We start from the raw sequence: 27770 nt of genomic DNA on the forward strand, positions 1-27770 counted from the left end.
TGTTGTGGAACCACCAAGAAATGCCAGATGCTGTGGACTGAATTTCAAACAAAGACAATCACAAACCATCTTTGACTATTCCTTAACTTAAAAAATACAATGGAATTCAAGCAGTTGCCATAAGTTAACAGGCTACATGAAGACATTTACATAAACTCATTCTAAACTCAGTCATTCCAGAATGCTAGAAAATTTCTAGAATTGGGCTATGTTCTTACCAGGCGGAATACTTGGAGTACCCTGTCATATCCACATTGCTGATGGGAACAATTCCAGTTTACCTGTGTCTTAAAGTGATATTGCTATCAATGGTAACATAATGAATTCAAGTTCTATGTATTTGGTGACACAGCTGAACCTACATTCCACACTACAAGTAACCAATTGGCAACATGTACCTACCACATAAATTGACATCAGTTCTAAAGGGCTCTGTGGTCTTCTCCAAAATTATGGGTAATGTCACCCAAGAGAACTGGATTTGAGAAAAATAGTCACCTAAAAAGTAGCATCTTTCCCCCCTTCTCCCTTACTCTGTAGTTCATATATTGATGGCATTATCTTCACTGCAGGTAGAGAATGCATGAAGGTGTTATGCTGTGAGAGGAAGAACGATAAATTAGCAAATCCTGGCACTGATGATTTAGCTTCTCTAACAATAAATCCAAAGAACAAAATAGGGACAATATATCTTTATTTTTTTTTAGTATTACATTATCTTCTTATAAAAAGGTGCAGATAAAAAGGATGCTACAGGTTTTGTACATTTAATTCATTTTTAATTTTAAATTGACCAACAAATGAGGAGACACCAAAGCATTAGAGGAGCAAGACAGACTTCCTATCCTGCCCTGTTAAAGAGTTAGGTCTTTCTTAGATGCAGGCAGGGACATTTCCCAAGCTCCACATGCCAAGATTGCTTAAGGCAAATTAGTTATCTTTTAAATGGGGTGAGCGCAGAGCTTTCACCTTTAAATATGTAAAACAGCAAAAGCCAATATATGTTACTGATTTTGAGCATGAGGTATTAGTTAAGCCAGAATAATTTAGCTTTAATAAAAATGTGGCTGTGTATATACACCTCACAAGGATGATTCAGACATTACAATCCTTGAAGAATAATGTTTTGGATTACAGTTCCCGGAATCTCTCTTCCAATGCTGGGGAAACTGCTGGACTTGTAACTCAAAAACATTTTCCAACTCTGGGAAAACAGAAAGCATAGTTGCCCTGGAAAATTCAGAGATACAGCCTTTATGGGCATGTTTGTTGTGTGGGGGATAGCTGCCTTATCTTTTAGCTCCTCTATCCCACACACCAAGGCACTGAGAGGTTGTGTGTGTGTGTATGTGTGTGTGTGCTGGACTGGCTCCAACCCACACTTTGGACTTGATGTCCAGCAAATGAAGTTAACCACTACTTATCTGCTGAATGGGATGGGGGAATAAAGCCCTTCTGAGCAGGATAGCGTGCCCCTTTATTGAAATGTGGTCTCCTCCCGGTGTCATAAAAGTGAAAGGAAATGTGCCCAGTGCTGCCTAGTCTATCCCAAAAGTGCCAAGTTCAGCACTTGGCTTGCTCATAATGCCCTGGTGAAGTCTCAATAGTCACGGCTGCATGTACGCAGTGTATACATAAAATGAGCAATACACAAAAACTAAAATAAGGCAAAATAAATAGAGGTGTGGCATTTACAGTTTTTTTCCCTAAAACATTCCTAAATCTGTTTAATTATTAAATCATTTTTTTAAAAACAACAAAACAAACAATTGCATACATCATGTACATAACAGAACTGTACAACTCAGCTCTTCCCTTCATGAAAACTCATGAATCAGCCCTCTTTTAGCTGTAATTGTGCTACAGCTTGGAAAGAAAAAAAAGTCTGTCCAAAAAAAGATGCGGGGATGATGTAGAACCACATCTCTTGCTTACAAGAACCTCCTCTCTTGCCTTTGTTTTCTTCCTCCAACACTGAAACCATCACCAAAGTACTTTGAAAAAAACATGCAAAATATTGCTTTATTAACTGTTTCAACTCAAGAAGGGTCATGTCTTTCTGCTCTTAAACATTTTTAAGTAGTGAGAAATTTAGAAACCTCAACCTGTGCCACAAACAGCTATAGCAGTAATCATTTTCCAATAATGCAAGAGTCCTATTACTTCCACAAAGCCTACCTTGAGTTCTCAGTGCATTATTACTTAGTATCTGGCTAAGGAGACATAGCCATATACCCCTATGATCCTTCCTCCTTTCCTCCAGGAATGAATGGCCATGGTTGGGAACTTCAGCAGCCATACTACAGGATTGGGAACCGTGGTAAATGGCTCAGAGTAGTATAGTATACTTTTCTGTAGTACACTACACTGATTTATGTAGGATCACAGTCCATGTGTATCAGGTAATAGAAACCCAGTTTTCAAGTACTAGCTTCATTCTTTGGTTGTTCCAGAAACATGGGCCAACAGCTGCCTTGACATAAGATGTTGCTAAGATGTGCAATAGGCAGTGAGTTTCTGTTGCCTTTTCATTTCCTGAGAACTTTGCTGAGATGTATTGTTTCAGGGGGAGAAATACCCCCATAAACTGGTATTTACCCAATGGGATCTCCCTTCTCACCATTGGCTCTTTTGAGAAGCCTATTTGTGCATATTTACGTCTTCATGCTAGGAGAGCCAGCATGATGTAGTGGTTTGAATGTTGACCATGGAAGCCAAGGTTCAGTCAGGAAGGTTCCCTTTCTCTATAATCTTAGAAGAGGGCATGGGAAACTTTATCTGAAGGAAGCTTGCCAAAAAAACCCTAAGGTAGGGCTACCATAAACCAAAGGCACATAAAAACAGTTCCATGCCTGTCTCCTCAAGCAGGATTTGCTCTTTCTCAGATCAAATTTTGTAGATGCAAAATTTCTTGCATCCTTTTTTTTAGCAATAAGGTTTTTTTAGCAATAAAACCTTATTGCTGCTATCTGCATGGCGGCAGAAGTGGCAGGTTAGTTCTCATTTTGTGTGCCTTAATTCCATCGCCGCTGCCACTATATGCAAAGAGAACCAGCTTCCATATTCGAAAAATTGCAAATGTCATGTTGACCTCTTGCATGCATTCTAGTACACGTAAGACTACTGATACTCTCCACAGTGAATTGAAAACTGGCAATTATAATGAATTCAACAGACTAAACTACAGGTGTGGACAGGAATGTGAGAATGTCTACCCAAGATGAATATCTGCATGGGCAATTCTGAAGAATCATGTGATACAACCTGCCTCTAGGTTGGGGGCCCACATGTTAGACTGATATTGCAAATGCATATCTTAAAAATAAGCAAAGCGTGCTATTATGAGACCACTGAATAAAAGTAGTACCTAGACATTGAAATGTAATGGCAATGAGGGGTAAGATATTATTTGTCTATGATGTCTAGACATAAGCAAATCAATTGGTTTAAATGGTTTTCAATGAAGTAAGTTAAAAGGCAAAATTGACAGAGAGAAAGGAAAAGCTACAAAGTCTGACTAAAGAGCTTCTGGTATGTGGCCATGAGAGAAATCATTTGGATTTAAACTGAGTCAAGATTGATTCACTTGTTTTTATTTAACATTTTATTTTAGGACTTCTGCTTTGTGCTTTGCATCTACAGGCCCTCCCAAATTATCAATGTACACTATTCTGACCTTTCAGAGCACAATCAGATACATTCACTTTAAAAAAATCTTTTGGGCAACTCAAAATGCTAGAACCAGTTTGGCTGCACTCACTGGAGAAAAACAGGCCACAGTCCTTATTTATATTTATTTGCAAGTAAACGGCATTGAGTTTAGTGCAATTTACTTTGCAGTAAATATGAGCAGCGTAGCAATATCATACCCTTTCTGATTTAAAGAACTCAGCTGTAACCTCTTTTAAGATTTCTAACAATCTGAAAAAGATATTAGAAATCACCGCAAGTTGCTGCTTGATTTCATAAGCAGTTGGTGCCAATTGACATTTTCCCAGATGAACAAACTTTCTTACAAAAAGACTGAATCATTTTGTTAGTGTAGTAACATTTTATCATGCACATTTGTTCAGTGTCTGGAAGTAATAAGTTACAAGTGATGTAATCTGCAATGAGTTACCTTTTCAAAATAAGGCTGCAATGAATGTGTAAGATTAAACTTTGAGAGTAACATAATAAGGAGCAGTGAATTCACTGTACTTTGTAATAAGGGATTGTGATAGAAGGTTTTGAAATGTTATGCCAGTGTTTTTGTCTTTTAAGAATTTTGTTAACATAATTAAAAATTAACAGACAGTATGAAGCATGTTTTTCCTATTGCACCAAGTAACAGTAATCATCCACTACTTTTAAATTGCTGATGCATTAAATGGAATGAAACTAACTTTCCAGTCTACAGAACCTACAGTAAACTGATCTAAGGTGAAACAGCATGACAAACTGAAATTATTTTTGAAACTAATACAATAGTGTATTAATGTCTATATTAAATGAATATGCCATAGAACAGTTCTCTAAAACTTGCAGAGATATCTTCAATGTAGCTGTTATGATCCAAACCGCTATGTACATCTGAAAAGCTATGCAATTACTCTACGTTTTTTCATATGACTGATAACAGAAATAAAAGTCTGTCCTATGCTACATAGCCAGAGTGGGGAATATTTAATGAAGTTGTGGGCTGCAGCTATCAACACGAACCAACAAGAATGTGGGGGAGGGCACCACAACAAGGCCACCATATATTGGAACTGACAATGCCCTAAACCAGTGGTTTTCAACCTGTGGGTCACAGATGTTTTGGCTGGTAAACTGGCTGGGATTTCTGGGAGTTGTAGGCCAAAACACCTGGGGACCCACAAGTTGAAAACCACTGCCCTAAACAATAGGTTACGGTATTAGAAAGAGAAATTAGCACAGTCACATATTAGCTTAGGGATGTTTCATTTTTGGACAACCACTTCCTGATTCTCCCAATCAGTTTAGTCATGGCTGGAGAATTCTGAAATTGTAGGATTAGTTTACTAAATAAAAAATTCTTCAAATTTTTCCCTTTTCCTGCATTTTGGCCTCTGAGTTGAAGCTTTATTACTCGTAAGTACTCTCTTGCTGAGAAGTAAGCAAAACGGAAAAGAAAGAAAGAAAGAAAGAAAGAAAGGAAAAGCAACCTTACAATACACAAGGCTCACATTATAAAATATTTGCTTGGGATCTGCAATTTACACAAATGAGATTCACTTGTAGGAACGTATTGCTTCGGTCTCATATGGCTTTTGCAGTACAATATATATGGCATAATACTACATCTCAACTACAGAGAGCAGCAAGGAGCTGAAAACAGCATTTACATATTCTTCCTACAAAATCTATTTTATCAAGAAGGTAAATCCCCTTAAAGGTATGAGTTTGTAAACGTAGAAATCAAAGTCCTTTTCTAAAAGCACCTGAGTTTATGTGCACTGGGCTGTCTTTTGAAAGAGACCACCAGAGACAAAAGTGGATCAAAAGCAGCTCTCCTAAATGGATAGTAATACACTGAGTTCTCATAAGAACACATTTTTATCATTCGTGTAATTCAGAACTTCTGGGTTCTAGGATATCATGAATAGGAGAATTCAGAACTGGGACTCTCAAAATGCAGCATGTAAAATTAAGATATACTTTTTATTTTTTTATCTCCAGAAGATACTGGTAAACTGTTAATAGTTGAAGAAAGAAAAACAAATTTTGTATCACAGAGGCTTTCTGCTCATTACCCATAAACATGGAGTAAAACAAGAAGACATTAATAGTCTCCCTGTTTTGTGTGTGCTTTCAGCTGTGTGCATGTGATAGTTTACACTGTGTAACACCAACTTATCTTTGGAGTGATCGCCTGTGATTTCTAGAACTCTTTCCAAGTCCCAAAAGTATAGTACAACTTGGGGGCCCCATATATAGCTTTCTCCATCACTTCTTTCTTGATGGAATAGTCCTTGACTGCTCTAGCTACCTACTGATGCATTGCATTACTATAACTATTAGTAACTCCTGCAGTGCTTGTTTGGAATGGAGTAGGATGCCTTTTAAAAAGTGCATTCTGTTAAAATGTAATCTCCAGTTTATCTCAGTGGCTGCTAAATGCTGAAAGCTGCTAACCAAACTCCATTTGCCTTTATTTGAATTAAAAAACCCTCCACCCAACCTATGCCAGTCCTAGTAAATATTTTATTGTGCAGCTAATATTATGTGGACCTGGTGTTGGGTTATTCTTATCTCCCAACCTTTCCCTGTTATTGGTCTGGCTCAGCACAAATGTGTTTACTCTTATCGGGTAGTTCCCTCTCCCCCATTTTCTTTGGCACATCCCTGAAGACTCCAACAATTCCTGAAAAAAAATTGAGTTCTGCAAACAGATTATTCTTCCCTCAAGGAAAGCAGGTCTATCTACTTCCTCTGACATAACATCACTTGCTTTGCATATTACAAGCCAATAAACAACTGTTCTTGATTTTTAAAAACAACAATAATACATTTTCAGGGTTCAATCAATGGCATTTTGTAAACCCAGTGGAAGAACAGAACTGCAATACTGTAGAACCACTCCTTCACTCATTCCTGAAGACTGAGCCAAACTGTAACGTAGGGGCAGCACGATGATTCAGAACCAGCCTGAGACTGTCTTGATTTTTTAGAAAGACAGAGAACTGTCTCTTTCCTTCTTTGAATGCATTCACTTTGGCACAGAATTAGTCATGTTCTCCTCCATCTTTCCATCTTGTGCGGAAGGCCCAAAGATTTCTGTTCCACCATTAAGACCTAACTGAACTTGGTTGGAAAATGTTGAGAAGCAAACCACTGCTCAAAAGCAGTGTTTCAGAGAGGAATCCCTTGGGCTCTAAAGAGGCACTTTTACAACCATTCCAGATTATGATATATGGGAAAGAGGAACATGGGAGAGCAATGTTCATCCCGGAAACAGTAAACAAAGCCATGGGCTAGACAAATTCTCCATCTTCTCAATTTACTCTTTGTTGTGTCATCTTCTGTTAATTGTGCATCCTCCTCCTTCAGTAATTGAGCTTTGTCACTGCCCGTTCCCGGCTTGTCTCCAAATTTTGGTTCCCTGAACGCTTACGGCCACGCTTGAGCTTTAAGTCCTTGTCAAAGACCTCTCCTGACCTCAATGCTGACACAAGATCATCAAATTCACCTCCTCCATCCTCGGAGATACTACCAGCCTTCGCTTTCTTTTGCCGCCGTTCTTTCTCTCTCTGTTCTTTAAGCTGTTGGGAAATATACACATATGCATGGATTAAAACTCAGGTGTGACTAAGAGAGGAAAAGGGATTGCTGAAGACACTGAACAGAAATTCTCAAACACCATCTTAGAATATTCTGCAAAATAAGATGTCTTTTGGACCATGGGTTGACTAGAGTCTTTTCATACTTCCCCTGCCCACTTGCTCTCTTTGCCTTGCACAATGAGTTTTTCTTTTGTTCTTCACCAATAGCGCTCCCCTTCTTTAGTTCATAGTACAGCATCCAGCTAACACTTCCTAATTGCCTTTTTACGTTTAATTTTTTAACTGTTTACTAATATTAGATCTATTAGTAAACATGTCCTAAATGTTTGATTTATATATTTAAATTTCTATTTTTGTTATTTTTGAGTTGTTTGATAAGTACACTTGATGTTGCTCATTTTATTGTTTATGATGTGATCAGTCTGTTATGTTTTCTAATGTATGGTTGGCATTTTGCCATTATGTTGTAAACCGCTTTGAGTCCCCCCAGGGGTGAGAAAAGCGGTGTATAAATGCAGTAAATAAATAAATAAATAAATAATAATTTGGAACAAACTAGTCTTGCCTGCTTGAAAATCATTCTTACAAAATCTATAAAATGGTTCATTATTTCTGTGAAGTAAACAAGCTAAAGCCACATCCTGACATTTTAAAATGTAGACCATTGTGAGGGCATTCAATGTAAAAGGAGACCTGTGGAATTTCTCTGAAACAGATCTCTCTACCTCCTCCACCCTCCTCACCCGATTTCGTTCAGATTTCAAGCTGATTCAAACAGGAAAGGCAAACTGAAAGAACAGTAACTCTTTTCTCAGCCAGGCTGGAGTTTACTGTAGCTGTTAGGGTTAAAACAGTGGCAACATGAAAGAGGCCAATGGAATGCCGAGGAGCTGTTCTCAGGCTTGGGGAAAAAAACAAGGTTACAGAGAGAGGTTGGTTCACAGGAAGCCCTGGGGATCCACGCATCAGAGCTCCAGCTGGAGATTTAGGACAGGGAAGAAGCTGGGTCATAGGACTAAAAGAAACAGCTTCACATAGCCATATGATAGCTGACTGTGGCCATATTTCTAAAGATAGCAGTTTGAAAAATCTGTCTTTGGATTAATGGCAGGTATCATTAACCTCCTTGAAGATAACAGTAAGTTGCCTACTTCAGCTGTCAAGATGGATATCTGCAATGCTTTTCTATGTAAAAAGAAAGCAGAATCATATATTTAAGTTGGTACTCTAAAAAGCAACAAAATTGTTCAAGTTGGTGCTGTAAAGATGTCATGATCATTGTGTTTTATTCATGATTGCTATGTTTAGGTTGACTGTTTAAGGTTATATATTTCAGCTATTCTTATACAGAAGTTGGGAGCCTCTAAGGCATGGCCAGGAAAAGGGGTGTGGCTTCACCTTGCTGGTGGAAGCCTTAGAATTCAAATTTAGCAGTTGGAATTGGGCAGTTGGAGTTTGACGGTTGACCAGAGCAGTTGGTTCTGTTCAGTGGGAAAGGAGTGAGATCGAGAGAAGGGATTGTGGGAGGAAGTTGAGCAGCTAGAGAGTTTTAGCGGAGAAGGGCTAAAATTAAAGTTGCTGAGCCTTTAGTAGGGATAACTAAAGAGCTGAGGCTATATCCCTAAGTCAAGGAGGACTAGGGTTAACCAGTTAAACTCCCCAGTCCAAGTTTGATCGGGTACAGATCAACTAAGTTCAAGAAGGACAGTATTCCTAACTGAAAGAAACAAGTCATATAAAGCTGATACCATACTAAGCTCAGAGAAACTATTGAGAAATCTTGCAACACTTACTGTGCAGAAGTAACATCGTTCAACTCAAGATATAACATTCTTGCAACCATCAAGCTTTGTGCTATAAATAAACAAGTTACTGTTCCTTCAATTGTTGCTTATTATTTGAGCAAAGCATCTTTCAAAGGTGGTGGCAGCGACAACATTGAAAAGTGGGATACATAGAGGTAGAAGTTGAATCCTTCGCAATTTGGTGGCAGCGGTGGGATCCAAAAAGATTCCATCCCTGTCATCATACTTCTTTACATTTGGTGGCAGCGGTGGGATCCGTGTAACAAAGACTGATTCAGTGCCTAGGATCCGTGTAAGAAAGACTGATTTAGTGCCTGGGATCCGTGTAACAAAGACTGATTTAGTGCCTAGGATCCGTGTAACAAAAACTGATTCAGTGCCTGAAATTCGTTTGGCAAAGGTTAGTTTGGTGCCGGAGATCAGCTTTAGGTAAAAGGACTGAAGTAAAACCTGTCTGGATATGGCCACCAGGAAACAGAAAAAGTTGGCAGAGGAGGCGGAAGAGCTTTCCTCCTCAGATTCAGAACAAGTAACCTTGTCTGAAATGTCTCTCAAGTATCAATTAGAGATGAAGAAATTAGAGATTGAGGAGAGAGAGAGAGCCAGGCAGGCTGAATTGGAAATGAAAAAGATGGAGGAAAGAGAGAAGGAGAGAGCCAGACAGGCAGAATTAGAGTTGAAGAGAATGGAAATAGATTTGGAGAAGCAAAGATTGACACACTCTCAACCTCAAGCTGATACCCAAGAAGGGGATTTGAGAGCTGAAGCACCTGATGTAATTTTAAAAAGGTTTCCCAGATATAACAAGGAAGATGATATAGAAAAGTTCCTTATATCCTTTGAAAGGTGCTGTAAAGATTTTGAAGTGAGTGAAGACAAATGGATGTTATATCTGAGGACACAAATTAGTGGAAAGCTTCTGGAAATATATAGTGATATGGCTGAAGACACTCACAGAGATTATAAGATGTTTAAACTGCAGGTACAACAAAAGTTTCAGTTGACGCCTGAATTTTACAGATTAAAGTTCAGAACTTTAAAGAGGGACAGACACCAAAGTTTTGCGCAAGTTGCTTCAAAGCAAGCTCAATACTTTGACAGCTGGGTGAGGACTTCTGAAGTAGATTCCTTTCTGCAACTTAAGGAACTATTGAAGCTGGAACAGCTCTTTCACCTAGTTCCCTCAGAATACAGATGGCTAATTCAAGACCGAAACCCAAAGACAGCCAACGAAGCTGCAGTTATGATTGACCAGCTAATTACCTTGAAAGAAGGCTTTAGGAAGGAGGAAGAACCAAAAGAGAAAAAAACTCTAAAGCCGACGTTTTACCCTCACTCACGCACACAGATGCAAAGGGGAGGTTCAGGAGAAAACACCGCCTATAGGAAGCATGAGGCAGTTGCAGGCCAAGCCAAGCCTGAGGAAAAGATAAAATGTTACCATTGTGGAAGGCCAGGGCATCTTAGATATCAATGTAACTTAATCAGGAAAGACAGGTCTACTTTCTTTGTAAATAGAGCTCCAATAGAACAAGAAGTGGAACCTGAAGTTAAGTCTAGAAGCCCTGATGAGAGGCCAAAATAAAAACAATGTTTATTTATCCTTTCAAGAGAAATCTCTGAAGACTATTTAGAATCTATTGTCATAGATGAGATACACACGCAGGGATGGAGAGACACTGGGTCGGATGTCTGTATTATACGTCCTGAAGCGGTCCCACAGAGATACCAACATCCCTCTTCAGAGATAAATTTAAAGGGGATAGGTCCGTCGATACCAACCCCTGTAGTATCCTTACCCATCAAGTACAAAGGCTGGGAAGGATTATGGGACTTCGCGGTCTGCGCGGATATCCCATACAAATGTTTGATTGGGAATGATTTAAATGGAAAAGTTAGGAATTGGCAGAAAGAAGCTGATAAACATGAAAGCAACATGGAGGTCCACACTCCAAAAGCCAAGTGTTTGACCATCCAAGCTGGCTCAGAGCAACTTCCTGAGTCTAGTTCGAACATCACTGAGTTGGTCAGCGGAATAGAGGGAAAACAAGAGATACTGCGAGAGCAGCTAGCAGATGAAACATTACAACCTCTGTTCTTGCAAGCTCAGAGCGCCACAGGAACAGAAGAAAATAAAACTCCTAAGTTCGTACTTAAGGAGGGAGTTTTGTACAGGAAAAGTACAAGCCATAAGACTTTGAATAAACCAGAAACACGTACCCAAATAGTGGTACCTGTAAACTACAGGAAACAACTGTTAGATGTGGCCCATGACAATCCACAAGGAGGGCATTTGGGGGTTAGAAAAACCGCCCAAAGAATCAGAAAGAACTTTTTCTGGCCTGGCATGTATCAACATATCAAGGAGTTTTGCCGGTCGTGCGATACTTGCCAAAGGTTTAGCACGGGGAGAGATAAGACCAAAGCACCTTTAGTTCCCATGCCGGTTGTTGGGGAACCCTTTTTCCGAGTAGGGATTGATCTAGTTGGTCCTTTGTATAAGCCCAGTCGGAGAGGATACAAATATATCCTCACGGTAATAGACTATGCAACCAGGTATCCAGATGCAGTGGATTTGACCAATATTGAAACTTCCACCATAGCCAATGCGCTGTTATGAATTTGGGGAAGGACTGGATTTCCCAGAGAGCTTGTGTCAGACCTGGGGACTCAGTTCACCTCGCGGCTAATGAAGAAGTTATTAGAGTTGTGTGGAATTAAACACCTAACGTCCACACCTTATCATCCGCAAACGAATGGCCTAGTAGAAAACTTGAACAAAACACTAGTGAAAATGATCAAGGCCTATAGCCAGAAGAGACCCCACGACTGGGACACCAAGTTGCAGCAGCTGTTATTCGCATATCGATCAGTCCCACAGGACAGCACTGGTTACTCGCCTTTTGAATTGTTATTCGGAAGGAAGGCTCGTGGACCCCTTGATTTGATCAGAGAGCACTGGGAAGCAAGCCCTACGCCAGATCCTGTTCCTGTCGACAACTACATCAAAGATCTTCAGTCAACATTAAAGATGGCCAGGGACATCGCCCAGGAACATCTTATGACGGCCCAGGAGCAACAAAAGACCCGGTACGACGCAACGTCGAGACCCCGAGACTTCAATGTCAGAGATGAGGTCCTGTTTTTAACACCAAACAAGAATGACAAACTACAGATGGATTGGACTGGACCGTGGAGGATCGTCAGGAAGCAGAACCATGTGAACTGTGACATCCTAGATGAACGATTGGGGATTGAGAAACGGGTGCATGTAAACATGATTAAGCCGTATGTAAATAGGTCGGCAAATGTTTACTGTATAGTATCAGAGGAAGATACAGGTCCTTTTTCATTTTGGGAAGGTGATAGGGAGATACATAGAAACTTGGATAAAGTATCCATAAATTCAGACTTATCTCCATCACGACAAAGAGAGGTTAAAGGAATCTTGGCTAAGTATAAAGTCATGTTTTCGGATTTACCCGGGAGAGTGCAGGGAGTGCAACATAAAATATGCACCGGTGACGCCGCACCGATAGCATCCCCTCCCTATAGGGTAACGGGTAAGATAAGCGAGTGCATAGAGAAAGAGGTCAGGGAGATGTTAGATTTGGATATAATCGTGCCATCTAACAGCCCTTGGGCTTCGCCCATAGTGTTAGTAAAGAAGCCAGACAAAACCGTAAGGTTTTGCATAGATTACCGGCGGTTAAATAAAATCACCCAAAACGACATGTATCCGATGCCCCGTTTGGATGATTTACTAGAAAGGATTGGAAAAGCCCCAAATTTTGATGGCCCATTTATTTTAACTTGTGACTAGGAGCAGTCCTAAGTCAAATTGATGAAGATGGGGAGGATAGGCCCATACTATTCCTCAGTAAGAAGTGGCATTCTAATGAGCTTAGCATGTCCACAATCGAGAAGGAATGTTACTCGATAATCTGGTCCATAAAGAAACTGAAACCATACTTGTGGGGAAGGAAGTTTACGTTACAAACTGATCACGCACCCCTAAGATGGTTGGATAATGTAAGAGGGACCAATAACAAATTATTGAGATGGAGTTTATCATTACAGGACTTTACATTTGATATTAAACATATAAAGGGCAAATGTAATGTAGTAGCTGATGCTCTATCCAGAGCACCTTGATCGGAAGACTCACAGGTTTGTATTTAGAGTTTAAGGTATGATGTTATGTTTATGTATAGATATGTATTTTGTGTTACTCTCTATTATTTTTGCTTATTCTGGGTTTAGAAAAAGCAAAAATAATCTTTCCGGGTTGGAAGGTATGTAAAGATGTCATGATCATTGTGTTTTATTCATGATTGCTATGTTTAGGTTGACTGTTTAAGGTTATATATTTCAGCTATTCTTATACAGAAGTTGGGAGCCTCTAAGGCATGGCCAGGAAAAGGGGCGTGGCTTCACCTTGCTGGTGGAAGCCTTAGAATTCAAATTTAGCAGTTGGAATTGGGCAGTTGGAGTTTGACGGTTGGCCAGAGCAGTTGGTTCTGTTCAGTGGGAAAGGAGTGAGATCGAGAGAAGGGATTGTGGGAGGAAGTTGAGCAGCTAGAGAGTTTTAGCGGAGAAGGGCTAAAATTAAAGTTGCTGAGCCTTTCGTAGGGATAACTAAAGAGCTGAGGCTACATCCCTAAGTCAAGGGGGACTAGGGTTAACCAGTTAAACTCCCCAGTCCAAGTTTGATCGGGTACAGATCAACTAAGTTCAAGAAGGACAGTATTCCTAACTGAAAGAAACAAGTCATATAAAGCTGATACCATACTAAGCTCAGAGAAACTATTGAGAAATCTTGCAACACTTACTGTGCAGAAGTAACATCGTTCAACTCAAGATATAACATTCTTGCGACCATCAAGCTTTGTGCTATAAATAAACAAGTTACTGTTCCTTCAATTGTTGCTTATTATTTGAGCAAAGCATCTTTCAAAGGTGGTGGCAGCGACAACATTGAAAAGTGGGATACATAGAGGTAGAAGTTGAATCCTTCGCAATTTGGTGGCAGTGGTGGGATCCAAAAAGATTCCATCCCTGTCATCATACTTCTTTACAGTGCCCTTTTAATTATGAAAATGTGAAGTTGGAAGATGTCCATTGTTAAAAAGTGGAAAGCATTCAAGTCAGTTCTTCAGTTCAAGTCAGTTGCTTATACACATCGTTCTTATGAATTATCTGCTTTTAATCTTTGGTTTTTTAGACTATCATCTAATATTTCCAACATGCAAAATGCCCCTGAAACCAATGGTTGTCATTCTAATCCTACCTCATGTTTGTTGTAAATAAAATGAGGATTGCAAAGAAAGTGACATCTACTGAAGACCTTGGATGAAAGTTAAGATGCAAATGAAATAAATCATAGAAATAATACAGATAACAATATATATGTAATTTATATGGGGAAATAACTTGAAGATTTTTAGCTATGCATCAACAATATACAAAATGGGCTCTTATATGCAAAATAACCACTAGAAGTGCTTCCTTCAAACTTGTACCCACCAGATATTTTAGACTACAATTCCCCAAAATAAGAAGAGTTAATGCTAAACACAAAAAAATCTAACCTGGAACTATACAATCATATACACAACTCTCCAGTACTGATATATAAGCCTTTTTGTGGCAGGTTTCACTTCTAGTGCAAAGGTGAAGATTTGGCCTAAGAAATGTTCAAGTAAGTAAATATTTACTTATATAGCAACAGCGGCAAGAATGGTGTTTGCAAGAGTATTGAGACAAAGAGCTATATCATCAAAAGAAGATTAGATAGAGAAAATTATAGATATTATGAAAATGGACAAATTGACCTCTTTAGTCTCCAAATCGCAAAGTACTAAGATTAAAATGACAGACTAGACCCCATTCAGAGAATAGTTGAAGGAGAACAAAATAAAGATGTTAATATAGATGAACCAGAAGAAAAGACTGAAACACCACCGAGTATAGTCAGAAGGAAGGACTTTACAGAACTTTTTTTTTTACTCTGAACTTCTTTTAAATATAAAACCATCACAAGGAAGAATGGAAGCATATCATCTTTTTATTATTATTTTATTTTCTCTTTTTTATTTTCCCCCTTTTTTGACCTTCCTTCTCCCCATTTGCTTGTTCCCTCACTTCCCCTCCCCCCACCTAGACACCCCATCCCATTCTCCACACCCCCTTTCCTTCCTCTTTGAAAACACCTCCCCTACCCTCTCCATTCCTCCCTGATATTACCTATTAGCATACCCACCTCTGTTATCCTATAATGAAATCTTTTAATCTTTTAAAAAAGAAATGTTCAAATAACTCATTATTTAAATTAGTAGCAGTTTTCAGATTGGAAACAACTAATTAATTTGATTTTTTTTCATCCTGATTACTCCTCTAACTTCTTATTATAAGGAGGCCAGCTCCTTCATAGGATTTTCCTCACTTTTGCTCTCTTCCATATTTCTTGGAAACAGCCAGTATATTTAGATGAATAGGCATTGACACTTAAAATAATGCAGCAATGAAAGGTGTATGAGATGTTCACATTCATCTGGAATAAACTGGGTATTTAAAGAACATGACCACCTGAAGGGAAGAACAAGGGTTGAATACTCACCATAGCTTCCATACGTGCCCTGCGCTCCTCTTCTTCTTTCTTCTTCCTCATATTCTCCAGATCTTGCTTGGCTTCTGTGAATGACTGAAGGAAGGTGTCAAAGATGCCAAAAAATTCATCTGGCTGCATCCGACCCTCATTCTCTCCAAAATGCTTCAGTGCCTTTGTATACTGGTAGGGGAAGTAGGTACGTAAGAATGAATGAAGGTATGTATGAATGACATTTGTAGCACGAAGACGAGGCAGATAATATAGAAAGAGCATAATTATTTTGATAATTTCCCCCACAAATATAATTTATATTGTTTCTTGCATTACATTACCATCAACACATTAAACATTGAGAAAATGCAGCGCTGAAGTAAGCCTAAGTTTTTCTTGCTGTTGTAATTGTGTGTCTTCAAATAATTTATTCCCTGAGGCAACCCCATTATGGTGTTTACTTGGCAATATTTATTCAGAGGAGCTTTGCTATTACCTCCCTCTGAAGCTGAGAAAGTCTGACTTTCCCAAAGTCACTCAGTCAGTTTCCATGTTCAAGCAGGGATTCAGAGTCTCCAAAGTTATAGACCAATGCTCAAACAACTACACCAGACTGGCTTTACAGCTGCCTTTTTACTGTCAGTGCAACTCTAGGTCAATATCCTTCAGATTAAGGAAGTGTATATGTCATTTCAGTTCTGTTTCTTGGAATTATTTCCTGAGTTTAGAGAGCTTTAGTTGAACCCATAGAACCAAGAGGCCAAGGCTGAAATCTTTACTGATGAGGTCATCCTGGGTGCAGTGAAGAAATGGTGACTACAGTGGCACAGAGGAAATTGTGTTCCAGTGGCTAGCTTATAACCACAATAAATAAACAAACTAAAATCGGTGGCTACATCATTTCCATGTATTTCCAGAGATAAAAGAAATAGCCACTTCAAAAGGAATTTGAGATACTGTATTCTGTATTTCATCACATAATAGTCACTACCGCATAATAGTCACACATCCATTATTGGGGTGCCAAAATTGTATTTTTGTTTTCTTCACACCTCATTTGAGGCTGATTCTTCTTTCCTGCCTTCCTTCTCAAAAAGCAAGGCAGTTTTTTTTAAAAAAAAACTACAAAATGGAGGTCCACTCTTCTCTCCTTCCTTCTTCCTCCAAGGCAAGGCAGTTTAATAAATCTGAAGTGGAGGTCTCTGCAACTCATATTTTCCCTCCTTCCTCCAAAGAACTCCATTCCAGGTTTTATAAACTGTCTTGCCTCAGAGAGGGAAGGGAGGAGAGAAGAGTACAGCTCCAGAGACCTTTATTTTATAGGGTTTTTTTAAACTACCTTGACTTTGTAGAAAGAAGAAAGAAAGGGAAGATCAGCCTCAAATGGATCTACAGTTCAAAACAAACAGAAACAAAGCTGTTTGTTTGAGGCTGGATCATCCCTCCTCTTCCCTTTTTGGAGGTGAGGCATTTTATTTTAAAAAACCAAAATAATAGTTGCTCCCCTGGGTTTTTTTATTAAAGAGGGTGTGTGACTATTATGTGATGAAATTCAGTAGACTTTAACAATGATCAGAAACGTGACTCTCATGTTAGCAACTCATGAGGTCTGAGCAGTTTTATTCTCCCCCTCCCCAGCTGTTTGCAAAAATGATAATGATTCCTAAGTTAAGAACAGGTCATGTGTCTGATGGGTTATTTGGCAAAGGAAGTACTCCCGCGATGATGAGAGAAATGAAATGTTTGAAATTGATATAATTTAAGAAAGAGAAAATGCAGGTTAAAAAAAAAGTCAACTTGCAGACATCACTCAGATACAGACCTAGTTTAGAGGTCATGAAAGCATAGCAGTTATTTCTTTTTCTCATCAAACCCTAAAAATGCTGTAATAGGACATAAATCAACAACAGAATTCTTCAGTCAGCTTTGATGCATATAAGGAATGAAACTTGGGTTGAATAAGAATGGAAATCTATTTTTGTTCATTTTATGGCATTTGATGCCTTGCACTCAAAGGCACTCAATGCAGCTACAAAATAAGCTAAAACCATAAAGCTGCAGGAGTAAAACAGCAAAAAGCAATTGTATAAATGCAAGACACAAATAACTATATCCCTCAACAGTGAAACTCCCAAAGTAACCATGACCTGCTGCTTATTTCTTGGGCAAGATAGGTTTCCTTTAAATTCAATCATAATAACACCATGACTAAACAAGGCCTTTGGACAGGAATGATGCCTCAGATCTTAAAACCCTGTTCCTTATAATGAAGGTTCAAATACTGGTAGCCAAGTAAGAAACAGTCCATGAGGAACTATATTAGAGATATTAGAGTTACAGAACAGTTAATTCATGAAGATAATAATGTTGTAGATTAGACTCCATTACTATCTTTGGCTGGATCTTGACATGACCCCTCTCTTTACATATTCTTGTTCTCAGTTCAACAATTTCCCTCTCAGTTTCAGCTTTCCCACTGTCTCCTCAAGGTGAGATCAGCAACTTCCTTCAATAAAAAAGGCTGACCATAGAGCTACACACATGATGACAACTGCAGATCTTGGAGAAACCATTTTCTTGGATTTTAACTCAGCGAATAACCAAGTCAGCATGGAACTCCAGTAAAATTACAGTCAAAGTTCATCTTGATTAGAGGGTCCATTACTGCATTCCAATGTATTTCTTCACTTAGAACTTTCTTTTTAAAACTTAGTATCTTTTGATAATCATGTTAATTATTTCCCCTTTCTTAAGACTTTCTCCTTTATAACAATTCAAATTCTGGATTTTGGTTCCAATATGTAAAGCACACAAGCATCATGTGGTAAATTACAACAGAGTTTTGTACTAGTAACAGCTTAGGTCATGAAAATGATCAAACATCATGTGACACACCACTACCATCACCACCTCAATGGACCTCATTGTTAAGTGAGAAAAACTATTCCGGCATATTTTGCCACCAGCTGGCCATTAACCTTGTACATGTGTGTGCCTCACAAATGAAGCCTGTATTTATGCTTCCAGCTTCTGACATCTTCTTTACTCAAAGTTCTAGACTTAACAAGACATGACACTAATTTTATTTGAGTTTGTGAGCCATAACAGCCCAAGGGGAAAATAGTAACTGTTTCCAACAGCTTCATTGAGCTCCTTGTCTTCTTTTCTCATTTGTCCAGTCCTGACATACAGAGGAAGGTTATGTTAAGAGTGATAATGCCTGCAGCTTTCACCCTCTCATATGACCAAACAACAGAGTATCATACAACAGAAGCCATGAGCAAAGATAATGTAGGGACATGACACCTCTACTAAAAACCATCATGACTAGGCATTACTATTCTTGAAAGCTGGATAATGTTGGGAAAATTATGGAGGGAAAGTTAGACTTTGTCTCAATAACTGGGTAGAGCCCAATATTATTCGGGTTTTAATCCTTGTACCGCAGAACAGACTTCATCTGTACTAATTCCATGCCTGCTGTAGGTGAGGTACCAGTGGACATCATTTAAAAATGCCTCATACATTCGACTGGGCCTCCTCGAGGGAACAGAGTCTGACGGGAATTCTCGTATATATCCCCACAGGGCTGTTGCTCCAGAAAAGGAGGGAGAAGGTACACGCACAGCACACGGGACTGCTATCGGCAATGGGGACACGTCAAATGGACCACTGGTTCACATACGTTGTTGGTTCCAGCACATCTTCAAGTAAATCTATGTTATTAGGATTTATACTGGCAGCTCTAGGTTTGGTGACAATCCATCTGGCACTTCCTTAAATCTAAAGACCTCTTTTCCATATTCATTGGCTCCAGCCAACTAATACAGTTCCTCTGCACTCGTGGACATTTTGGTTCTTTTCTGAAATCTCTACTTGCTGTAACCATGTCTTCCTCCTTGACTGCTTGTTTTGCTCCAACAAAGGGCCTTTTCTTACTATGTAGATTTTTTTTTGCCTGATTTGGCTATCACACCCCTTCCCACGGACTAAAAGAGCAGCACAGCAATATGGAATACATTCCTCTTTCAGCTTTGTAATACAGGAGTGGTAAATCTATTTTTGTTAAAATAAATAATTTTCCCCAAGTAATCACTCTTTCATCTTATGACATAATAGCCCTGCACAGTTTAGTGCCAACACTCCTCCTACTACCAAACTTTCCACAAATTCCCCCTTCAGCCAAAGCAAATAGCTTAGACAATTGTTTATTTTGTAAAAGTTGTTTCAACAAGGATATGGAAAGTGGAACAGCAGCACACGATCACTACTACTCCTGCCAATAAAATTAAGTGGCTGCAGAGACTCCATTAGAGATGGCAAGTGGGCAGGAGGATGGGGAATCTAACTGGAAGAAAAAAGTCAAGACAGAAATAGTCCCAGCGTGCTCAGCTGTTATTTTTTCCCTTTGCTACTTCAAAATGACACGTCATCCTGTCCAAGCAAACTGACTGTATCTCTGTCATAGACTATAGGGTGGAAGAAGGTGGCTGGACCCAAGGATATTTCACAACAGGTGAGCTGTGCAGATACAGTTATCTGGTATTGCAGGGTATAAGTGAAAGATGGAATCAACAGTTTATAGAAGTAGCCACCCAGAAGAAATAGGAAAGGATTGAAGATCTGCAGCATAAATGTGCAGGGCCACCTCTTGAATATGATCAAAAGTTGGTGAGGGTTGTATACTTGCTTCTGGGCATACACAGCTGTGTGCAGGTCAGTGTACATTTATTATACTGTTCACTGTTAAGCTGGAATGACAAGAGTGGATCAAACAGCTGCATGTTAAATGCGACTTATTCACAACTGTAACTTGGTGGCAAAATGAACTATCAAAAACCAATACCAGATGTACAAATTCCACATAGACCTGTACCACCTATGTTCTATTCCCAGCTATTTGATAATGTACATAATGTTTCAGTTTGGCCCTTCAGATGTTTTGAACCCCTTTCTTGTTGACCATGCTGCTTTAGGCTTCTGGGAGTTGAAATCAGAAATATGGCTTGGACTTCCAAGATTCCCCACTACTGACTAGGAGAGATTCAATTAGTCAGTCCCATAAATTCTATAAATGCACAAGGGTTAGAATTCAGGGAGTATGAACATATGAGGGGATCCCAAATGTATATAGCCTTTAGTGTTCAAATGAACACACTTAGAAACCCTCTATAGACCTTTGCAGTGAACATACAGAAGTCTGAAGCAGAACCTCAGTATATGGGAATATGTGCTTTTATACCTCCTCATGATTTTAGTTCTGATGTGCTCAAATATTCCTGAAGATGGCTATTATCCAATAAGCTGTTTAACACATTGGGTCTGGACATTTGGTGAGTGCGAATTTTAATGTTTTCCTAATAGACATGCCAGTCTTTCTTTATTTCATTCTCATATGCAAGAATGAAGAATATATATATTTTAAAATTATCTCTTTTGGTCAATACTATATCAGTTTTTATGAATCTTTTGATAATATTCTGATTTTGCAGGACCTTTAAAAATGATTACTAAAAAACCCCTGTTTTTACAAAACATAATTTTGTGCAACTCTCTCTAATGTTTTCCTGCATAATAATATATTTTCACAATAATATATATTTCAGGGATTTTTTTCTGCAAAATGAGGCTCAATGTGCAACAAATTCAAGGCTATTGACCATTTCTTTGAGGAAATGACTTAAGGTGTTAAGATACCATCTCTCATTAAGGTTGCTTGCAAGCAGTCTTTCTATCAGATTCCTGCCCGTTCTCATTTTAAACAAAATGTTCCAGAGAACAATGCCTTTCTCCTGGTAAAGGTCTAAAAAGCCTGAAGGCACTAGGTACTGTCTAACTGTGGAAACTAAGTAGAGTCAGGCCTAGTTAATGCTTGGATGAGGAATTCTTAAGGAATACTGCATTATGCTATATTTCAAAAGTAGGCAATGGCAAACTGCCTCTGGATAATTTCTTGCCTAAGAGAGCCATGTGAAATGAGTGGAGTCACTATAAATTGATTTGAAGGCTTCTGCACACACATTCATACATTGAACCATATCTAATTGTAATGGTTGCCATTGTTTTTGGTACAATGGTCAAACTTTAAAAAACAAGACCTGCTTTCCAGTTTGATGAAGCTAAATTGGTGGGTGGTTTATTGCTAAAATCAAGAGGAATGCTATTGTAAAATTTTGATCTATTCTGGCTTGAATCCTTGGTTAATTCCAAGATGTTTCTGTGGTAGAGACAGTACTTACAAGGAACACAGAGAGCCCACTAACAATCCAGGGAAACACATCTGGTTTTCTAAGAAAAATCATCATTATCCAGTTTTATAAAGGAGTGGGAAGGAGGAGGGAGGGAACAAAAGACAGAGTGAGCATGAGAAATAGCTTCAATTCTCTTAAGGGCAAAATTTCCGATCCCTTGCTCCAAAAAGGAACTCGTGGGCTTGATGAGGAGTAAAAGCTTTGACCTCCTCTAGTAAAAGCTGAAAAAAAACTTTTTCAAAATAGTAGGTGTGTACTGTACATGTTATTAGAAATCATGAGGAAATGAAAGATTGATGGGATATGTTATAGCAATTAGAATTAAACATCTCTTTTGAGAGCATTATATTGACAAGCATGAAGGCAACCACTTTCAGAGATGATTGGCTTTGCTGTGAAAACATTATTCAATTAACCCATCAGAAACAAGGACATCCACTTCCTTTTCCTGTGTAATTAATCCTACTCTGAATGAAAATAACCCTTCAATCCTTCATCTATACAACTCCAGTAAGAAAGAATTACGCAATGGCAAGGAGTGATGGAAGATGTTGCCTCATGCTGTACTAGCACAAATAGGTGCAATACTCTCGTTTTTGGATTAAATTCAATGTTGTGCAATGTAAACAACACTCAGGGTTTCAGAAGTATATATAAATTATCCAGAACTCAAATACAGAGGCAAATTATTTGTCATATAATAAAAAGGCAGGACCTACACTCTAATCTAGGAGGAAAAGTTAAATAAGGATGAATAATCTCTTTTAGCCAAATGCCCAGCTTCAATTTCTGAGATGTTCTTGGAAGATGCTTTCATGTGTGCTGAGGCAGGCAGGCAGGCAGGGTCAAAGATAACAGCATGTTTTAGCTACCAACGATTACTTCCAGCAACTAAAGCCCTATCTACACAGGCATTATAATGCAGTTTGAGCTGAATTATATGGCAGTGTAGACTCATATAGCCCAGTTCAATGCAGTTCAATCTAAAATCTATTATTCTACATCAGGCATGGGCAAACTAAGGCCTGGGGGCCAGATGTGGACCTCTGGTACTTACCTTAGGCCCTCCTCATTTTCCCTGTCTTCTTGGCATAAGGACACGGTGACTTGCCGTGTCCTTATGCCAAAAAGACAAGGGAGGAAGGCATGATCTGGCGCACTCTCAGCCCCCGTGTGTCTTGCCCTCCTCCTCCTCCTCCTCTTGACATAAGGATGGTGCAAACGACCCCATTCTTATGCTGGGAGGATGACTTGAGGAAGGCACGTGGTGGCTGTGCCCTCCAAAGCACTCTCAGTCACCACCTGTTTTGCCCTCCTCCCAGCATACTACCAAGAGGACAGCCTGAGGATCGGGGGAGGGGGAAATTGGGGAGGGGGAGGATCAGAGCAGTCACCGCATGTCCCGCCTTCCTCCTGGCATAAGGATGGGACGAATAGCCTCATCCTTATGCTAGGAGGACAACCTTCTGCCTCCTCCTGGCCCTGGCTTCTCCCAGGCTCACCCCACCTCTCCCAGTGTGTGTCAGGCTCTTTTTCCTCCTGGCCCGTCCCTCCCGGCCCAGCCCTCCCAGCTGGACCTGCAATGCGGACCCAAGGCAAAAAAGTTTGCTCATGCCTGGTCTACATTGACCATATAATGCAGTTCAAAATGCATTATATATGGCCGTGTAGATGGGACCTTAGTCTCAGGAGAAGCGTTTCAGCCTTTTAAAATTAGCAGAAAACTCAACACAAACATAAAGAAATCATGGTGCCATGGGGAAAAGAAAGATAGCTGAATAATTGCCGAGAGCTCAATGGAGATCCTAAGAAGGCCAGATTCAGTATTAGGACTATGACGCATGAAAGGATGAGCATTTATGTTACTGCAGTGATGTAGGTCCACAGTGTGATTACAAGGAGAAACCAATCTACATCTCTATCTGTGACCTACTAAAAAACAAACAAAATGAGGCTTCAGTCCATGGCACCAAGTCCTAGGGACCAAGGCAATTTAAACCTGCCTGTAGAGGTTTGCCTCTTAGGGATGGATCCCCCTCCTTCACCCTTTTCCTAGAAAATGAGCTCAGTCAACAGGTAACCAAAAAAATCTTCAGGCCTTTTCAGGGGATTGTAAATTTTGGCAAACTTCCCTTAACTTCCCCCTTTGCTTGTTCATTATATATTTTATTCACTGGGGCCACTGAGTCCAGACAGAAATAGAAGCGGGAAAATAACCCAAGAACAAAGATTCTGTTAATGAAGAGAAAGCAAACAGAAATAGAAGGGTCTGGAAAGCAAAGCAGTACATACCACCAATCTCCAATCCTATATTAACCCTGGGTTCCAAGACAGAATCTGACAGCTTAAAACAACAGGCTTGTTATTTTAAGATAAAAGTCATTAAATTTGAGTCAAGCCAGGCAATACACTATGTATTTCATTTTTATAACATTTTCATCTCCCCATTTCAAAATTAAAATTCCTGTTCACATTTGCAGTGACCTTGTGGTTTTTATACTGTGAGGCGAACCGTTTTAGCTATAGGAGAGATGGTCATAACTTCTAAGTTCAGACGAGAGCCGTGGGGCAACATTTTTAACAACACAACCCAGACATGAGGCCTGGCATGTGTCATGATACAAGAGAACCGTGTGGGTAAAACAGCTGGCCAAATATGCTGTATTTATCAGGTCAACTCGGGGCTCATGTAGAAGTGTAATTATCCACAAGCAACATTGGGTGGACAGTGAAGCTGTCCTGCTGACCAAAAATTAATCCCAGCTCAAAAGCCTTTGCCTTTTCTTTCAACCCATGGCAGAAGGGTGGTACCATGTTTCCAAATTCTCCTGGTGTGCAGAAAAAAGCTGAATGAAAGTTGATAGTAGGTCAGGTGTGGGGAACCCCAGAGGCACATGTCAGATCAAGACCAGTCCAGCCACTGGTCAGAATCATATCACTGCCTCAGACAGAAGAATTCTGGAGTTCAGCAGTGGTAGCCTGCCAACTATTTCCTCTGAATTTACTAACAATTGCACTCTATTTCAGGACAAAGCTGTACATACCACATAACCTGTCCCAGGAATATCAAGCTAGGTTGTCTGATGGTAGCAGCCAGTACTTGTGTCTACTGTCAGTCCAAATGGCTTCTGTGTGTGTGAGAGAAGGAGAGACACAAGCAGCAAAATGTGTGGGACTGACCCTCTATCATATAATACAGAAGAGGGTAAGCAGTGTAGCATGTACAATTCCATGGCTAGTACATTACTGTGGGATTCTCCAATGTCATAAATAAATGCTAATGCACATATTGCTTTGAGTAGTAGACTTGGACTCAGGGTCTGAACATCCACTTAGCAATAGAAAGTGCTGGGTGATATTGAGCAATTCATAGCCTCTCAGCCTTAGAGGAAGGCAATAGCAACCCCTCTGGGACTCAATCTTGCAACAACAAAAACCAACAACACTACAACACGTTCATTTTAGGATCACTGTAAGTAAATAATGATTTGAAGGCACGTGTCAACTCCAGACCTCTGTAACATAACTGAACATAGGATTCCTGACAACTGTATAACACAAGTGTGATAGAGAAACGCTTCCTATGTTATAGATAAGATACATAATAAGAACATTCTGGAGAGGAAAGTCAAGGTCCATGTAACGTGTCTTGGAAAACTAGCAATTCAAGCAGTGCTCAACTATAATGCCAGAAAGGCCTCATTTCTTTTTCAAGCTACTGACATGAAGGAAGACCTTGGATCAGGTAGAACATATACGTGGTGCTATTACCTTCTTTTATCAGAACAGGTTTGCTATTGTTACACCCTGTTTACATTGTGATTTATTCTCCTTTAAACCTTCTCATGCCTTAATAACAATTTTTAATTCCCCACCCAAGAAAACGATGGCTCAGTGCCAACTAACAGTCAAGAACAAATATGCTGAACGTTAAACTTTGCACGTTTCTTTATGTGCTACCTTTGGGGACATAGCTTACAGGCTTTTTATAAATGCTAACATTAGTCATATGTAACAAAGATGTGTCTCTTTTCCTTCATGGGATACATTGTGAAGTCAATATCTGCCCCAGCTTACAACACATGAATCCTGGAACAGATAAGGCCACTCACTACAGTCATTGGAATGGGTTGGAACAGCAACATTTGTATTGCTGCACTATCTGTTATTTGTTTAAAGCATTTTTATCTGGATCTTCAGTCAAAACTCCCCCCCCCCCCCCAAGGACTTGACATGAAATCATTGCAAAAGTCACCCAAACAACAGAATTCCAGCTCAAAAAGACATGAAATATGAATGACAGGGGTTGGAATGGATGGTCCTTGTAGTATCTTCCAGAATCACAGAAGACCTTCTTTAAAATAACCTTTGTCCAGCTAAATGAACCCAAGCAAAAGATTACCTCCATCAAGCTCCTCTCTAATCTTCTTCATTATTTTTTCACATGACAGTCATCTCAAACACTATTATCAGCCCCTGCCATATTCCCAATTTTTATTGGAAGTCTAGATGACAATGAGTCCCATTTGTAAGCGTCTTGTATTTTCCCACCACTGTTTCTGTCTCCCCTGCCTCACAACACCAAGTCTGTTAAAGAGGAATTGGCAAACATGAAACATGGTCTCTTTTAACTGTTAATGGTGAATCTCTTCTATTTGGAACCATCCACATTCTTTAAACCCTAGAACACCAAATAATAATAAACCAGTACTGTGTGAAACAGATTTTCTCAAAGGTTTCCAGTTCAAGAAGGTGCCTTACACAGGAGACCTAAGTCTACTATCAGCAGCCTAATGCCCTAAAGATCTGCTGGAGTCCAACATGTCTAGACTTTATCAGTTTAGGAAATGCTGTTCTGCAACTTTAAATGTCTAATTACTATTTTTGTGTGACATGAAATCACCATTTCAGTTTCTTTATTATATTGATATCCCCTCCCCAGAAAGAACAATTGTATTACTCCTGTATTTTGGTAGCTATATGAATGTACGCACAGAAGCTCAAGTCAAATCCTCTCAGGATCTGATATAGACCTAACACTATGCTGACACATATGCCATCCTTGCAACTTACTTAAAAGCCCCCCAAACTCCCTCATACAGATATTCTACACTGCAGCAGGAACAGGCAGAATTGGAGAAGGCCTAGTTACATCCCCATCAGCACTGAGATCTGTGGGTCTGCCAGGGGTCTCAGTGGTTTTGTAATCATTATGCATCTGGTTTGGGAGGATGGGTTGCTGGAGTCTTCTCCAAACCTGCTTGTTCACATCTAGGCACTGAATGCCCCATAAGAGGTAGTTTCAGGGCCTCAGATTGGGAGGAGTATTGGGTACTGTGTGGAAATGGCAGACATATTGACCTCCACAGAATCCAAAAAAGGCACATTTGGACACAGAAGGGACAACTAAGCATATGAATGTCCCAACCTGAATTCCACTATCTGTACTATAATGTCCATTTTGCTTCTCAGTGTCTGGTCTGCAGTCAAACTGATGGAGCATATTCCAAAGAGAAAAATGTTAGTTCTGTATAAGATTTCAATTTACTTTTCTCTCACAAGGTTTTTCTCTTCTAACAGACAGGTCACCCAGTTTGCAGCAAGACCTCTCTCTATATTAAGAAGAATCATAATAGAATCTTAGAATCATAGAGTTGGAAGAGACCTTATGGGCCATCAATTCCAACCCCCTGCCAAGAAGCAGAAAAATCACATTCAAAGCACCCCCAACAGATGACCATCCAGTCTCTGCTTAAAAGCCTCCAAAGAAAGAGCCTCCACCACACTCTGGGGCAGAGGGTTTCACTACTGAACAGCTCTCACAGTG

The 27770-nt window shown here is 39.6% G+C and overlaps 1 protein-coding gene across 4 annotated transcripts in view; it reads right to left on the bottom strand.

Moving 5' to 3' along the window:
* Nucleotides 1-27770, bottom strand: part of daam2 (dishevelled associated activator of morphogenesis 2) — a 328775-nt gene that overhangs the window by 73927 nt on the left and 227078 nt on the right. For 3 of the 4 annotated variants that reach the window (XM_062973528.1, XM_062973529.1, XM_062973522.1), the window contains 2 exons: nt 15711-15881; nt 678-7265 (listed from right to left, as the gene is read on the bottom strand). The exons of the other annotated variant lie outside the window; for it this stretch is intronic. In XM_062973528.1, coding sequence (XP_062829598.1) covers nt 7050-7265; nt 15711-15881 — 387 coding nt within the window. In that variant the 3' untranslated portion in view covers nt 678-7049. Of the gene's footprint in view, nt 1-677; nt 7266-15710; nt 15882-27770 lie in introns of those variants that run through there. 4 annotated transcript variants of the gene reach the window in all.

This window comes from Anolis carolinensis, chromosome 1 (assembly GCF_035594765.1).
Source record: "Anolis carolinensis isolate JA03-04 chromosome 1, rAnoCar3.1.pri, whole genome shotgun sequence".
NCBI lineage: Eukaryota > Metazoa > Chordata > Lepidosauria > Squamata > Dactyloidae > Anolis > Anolis carolinensis.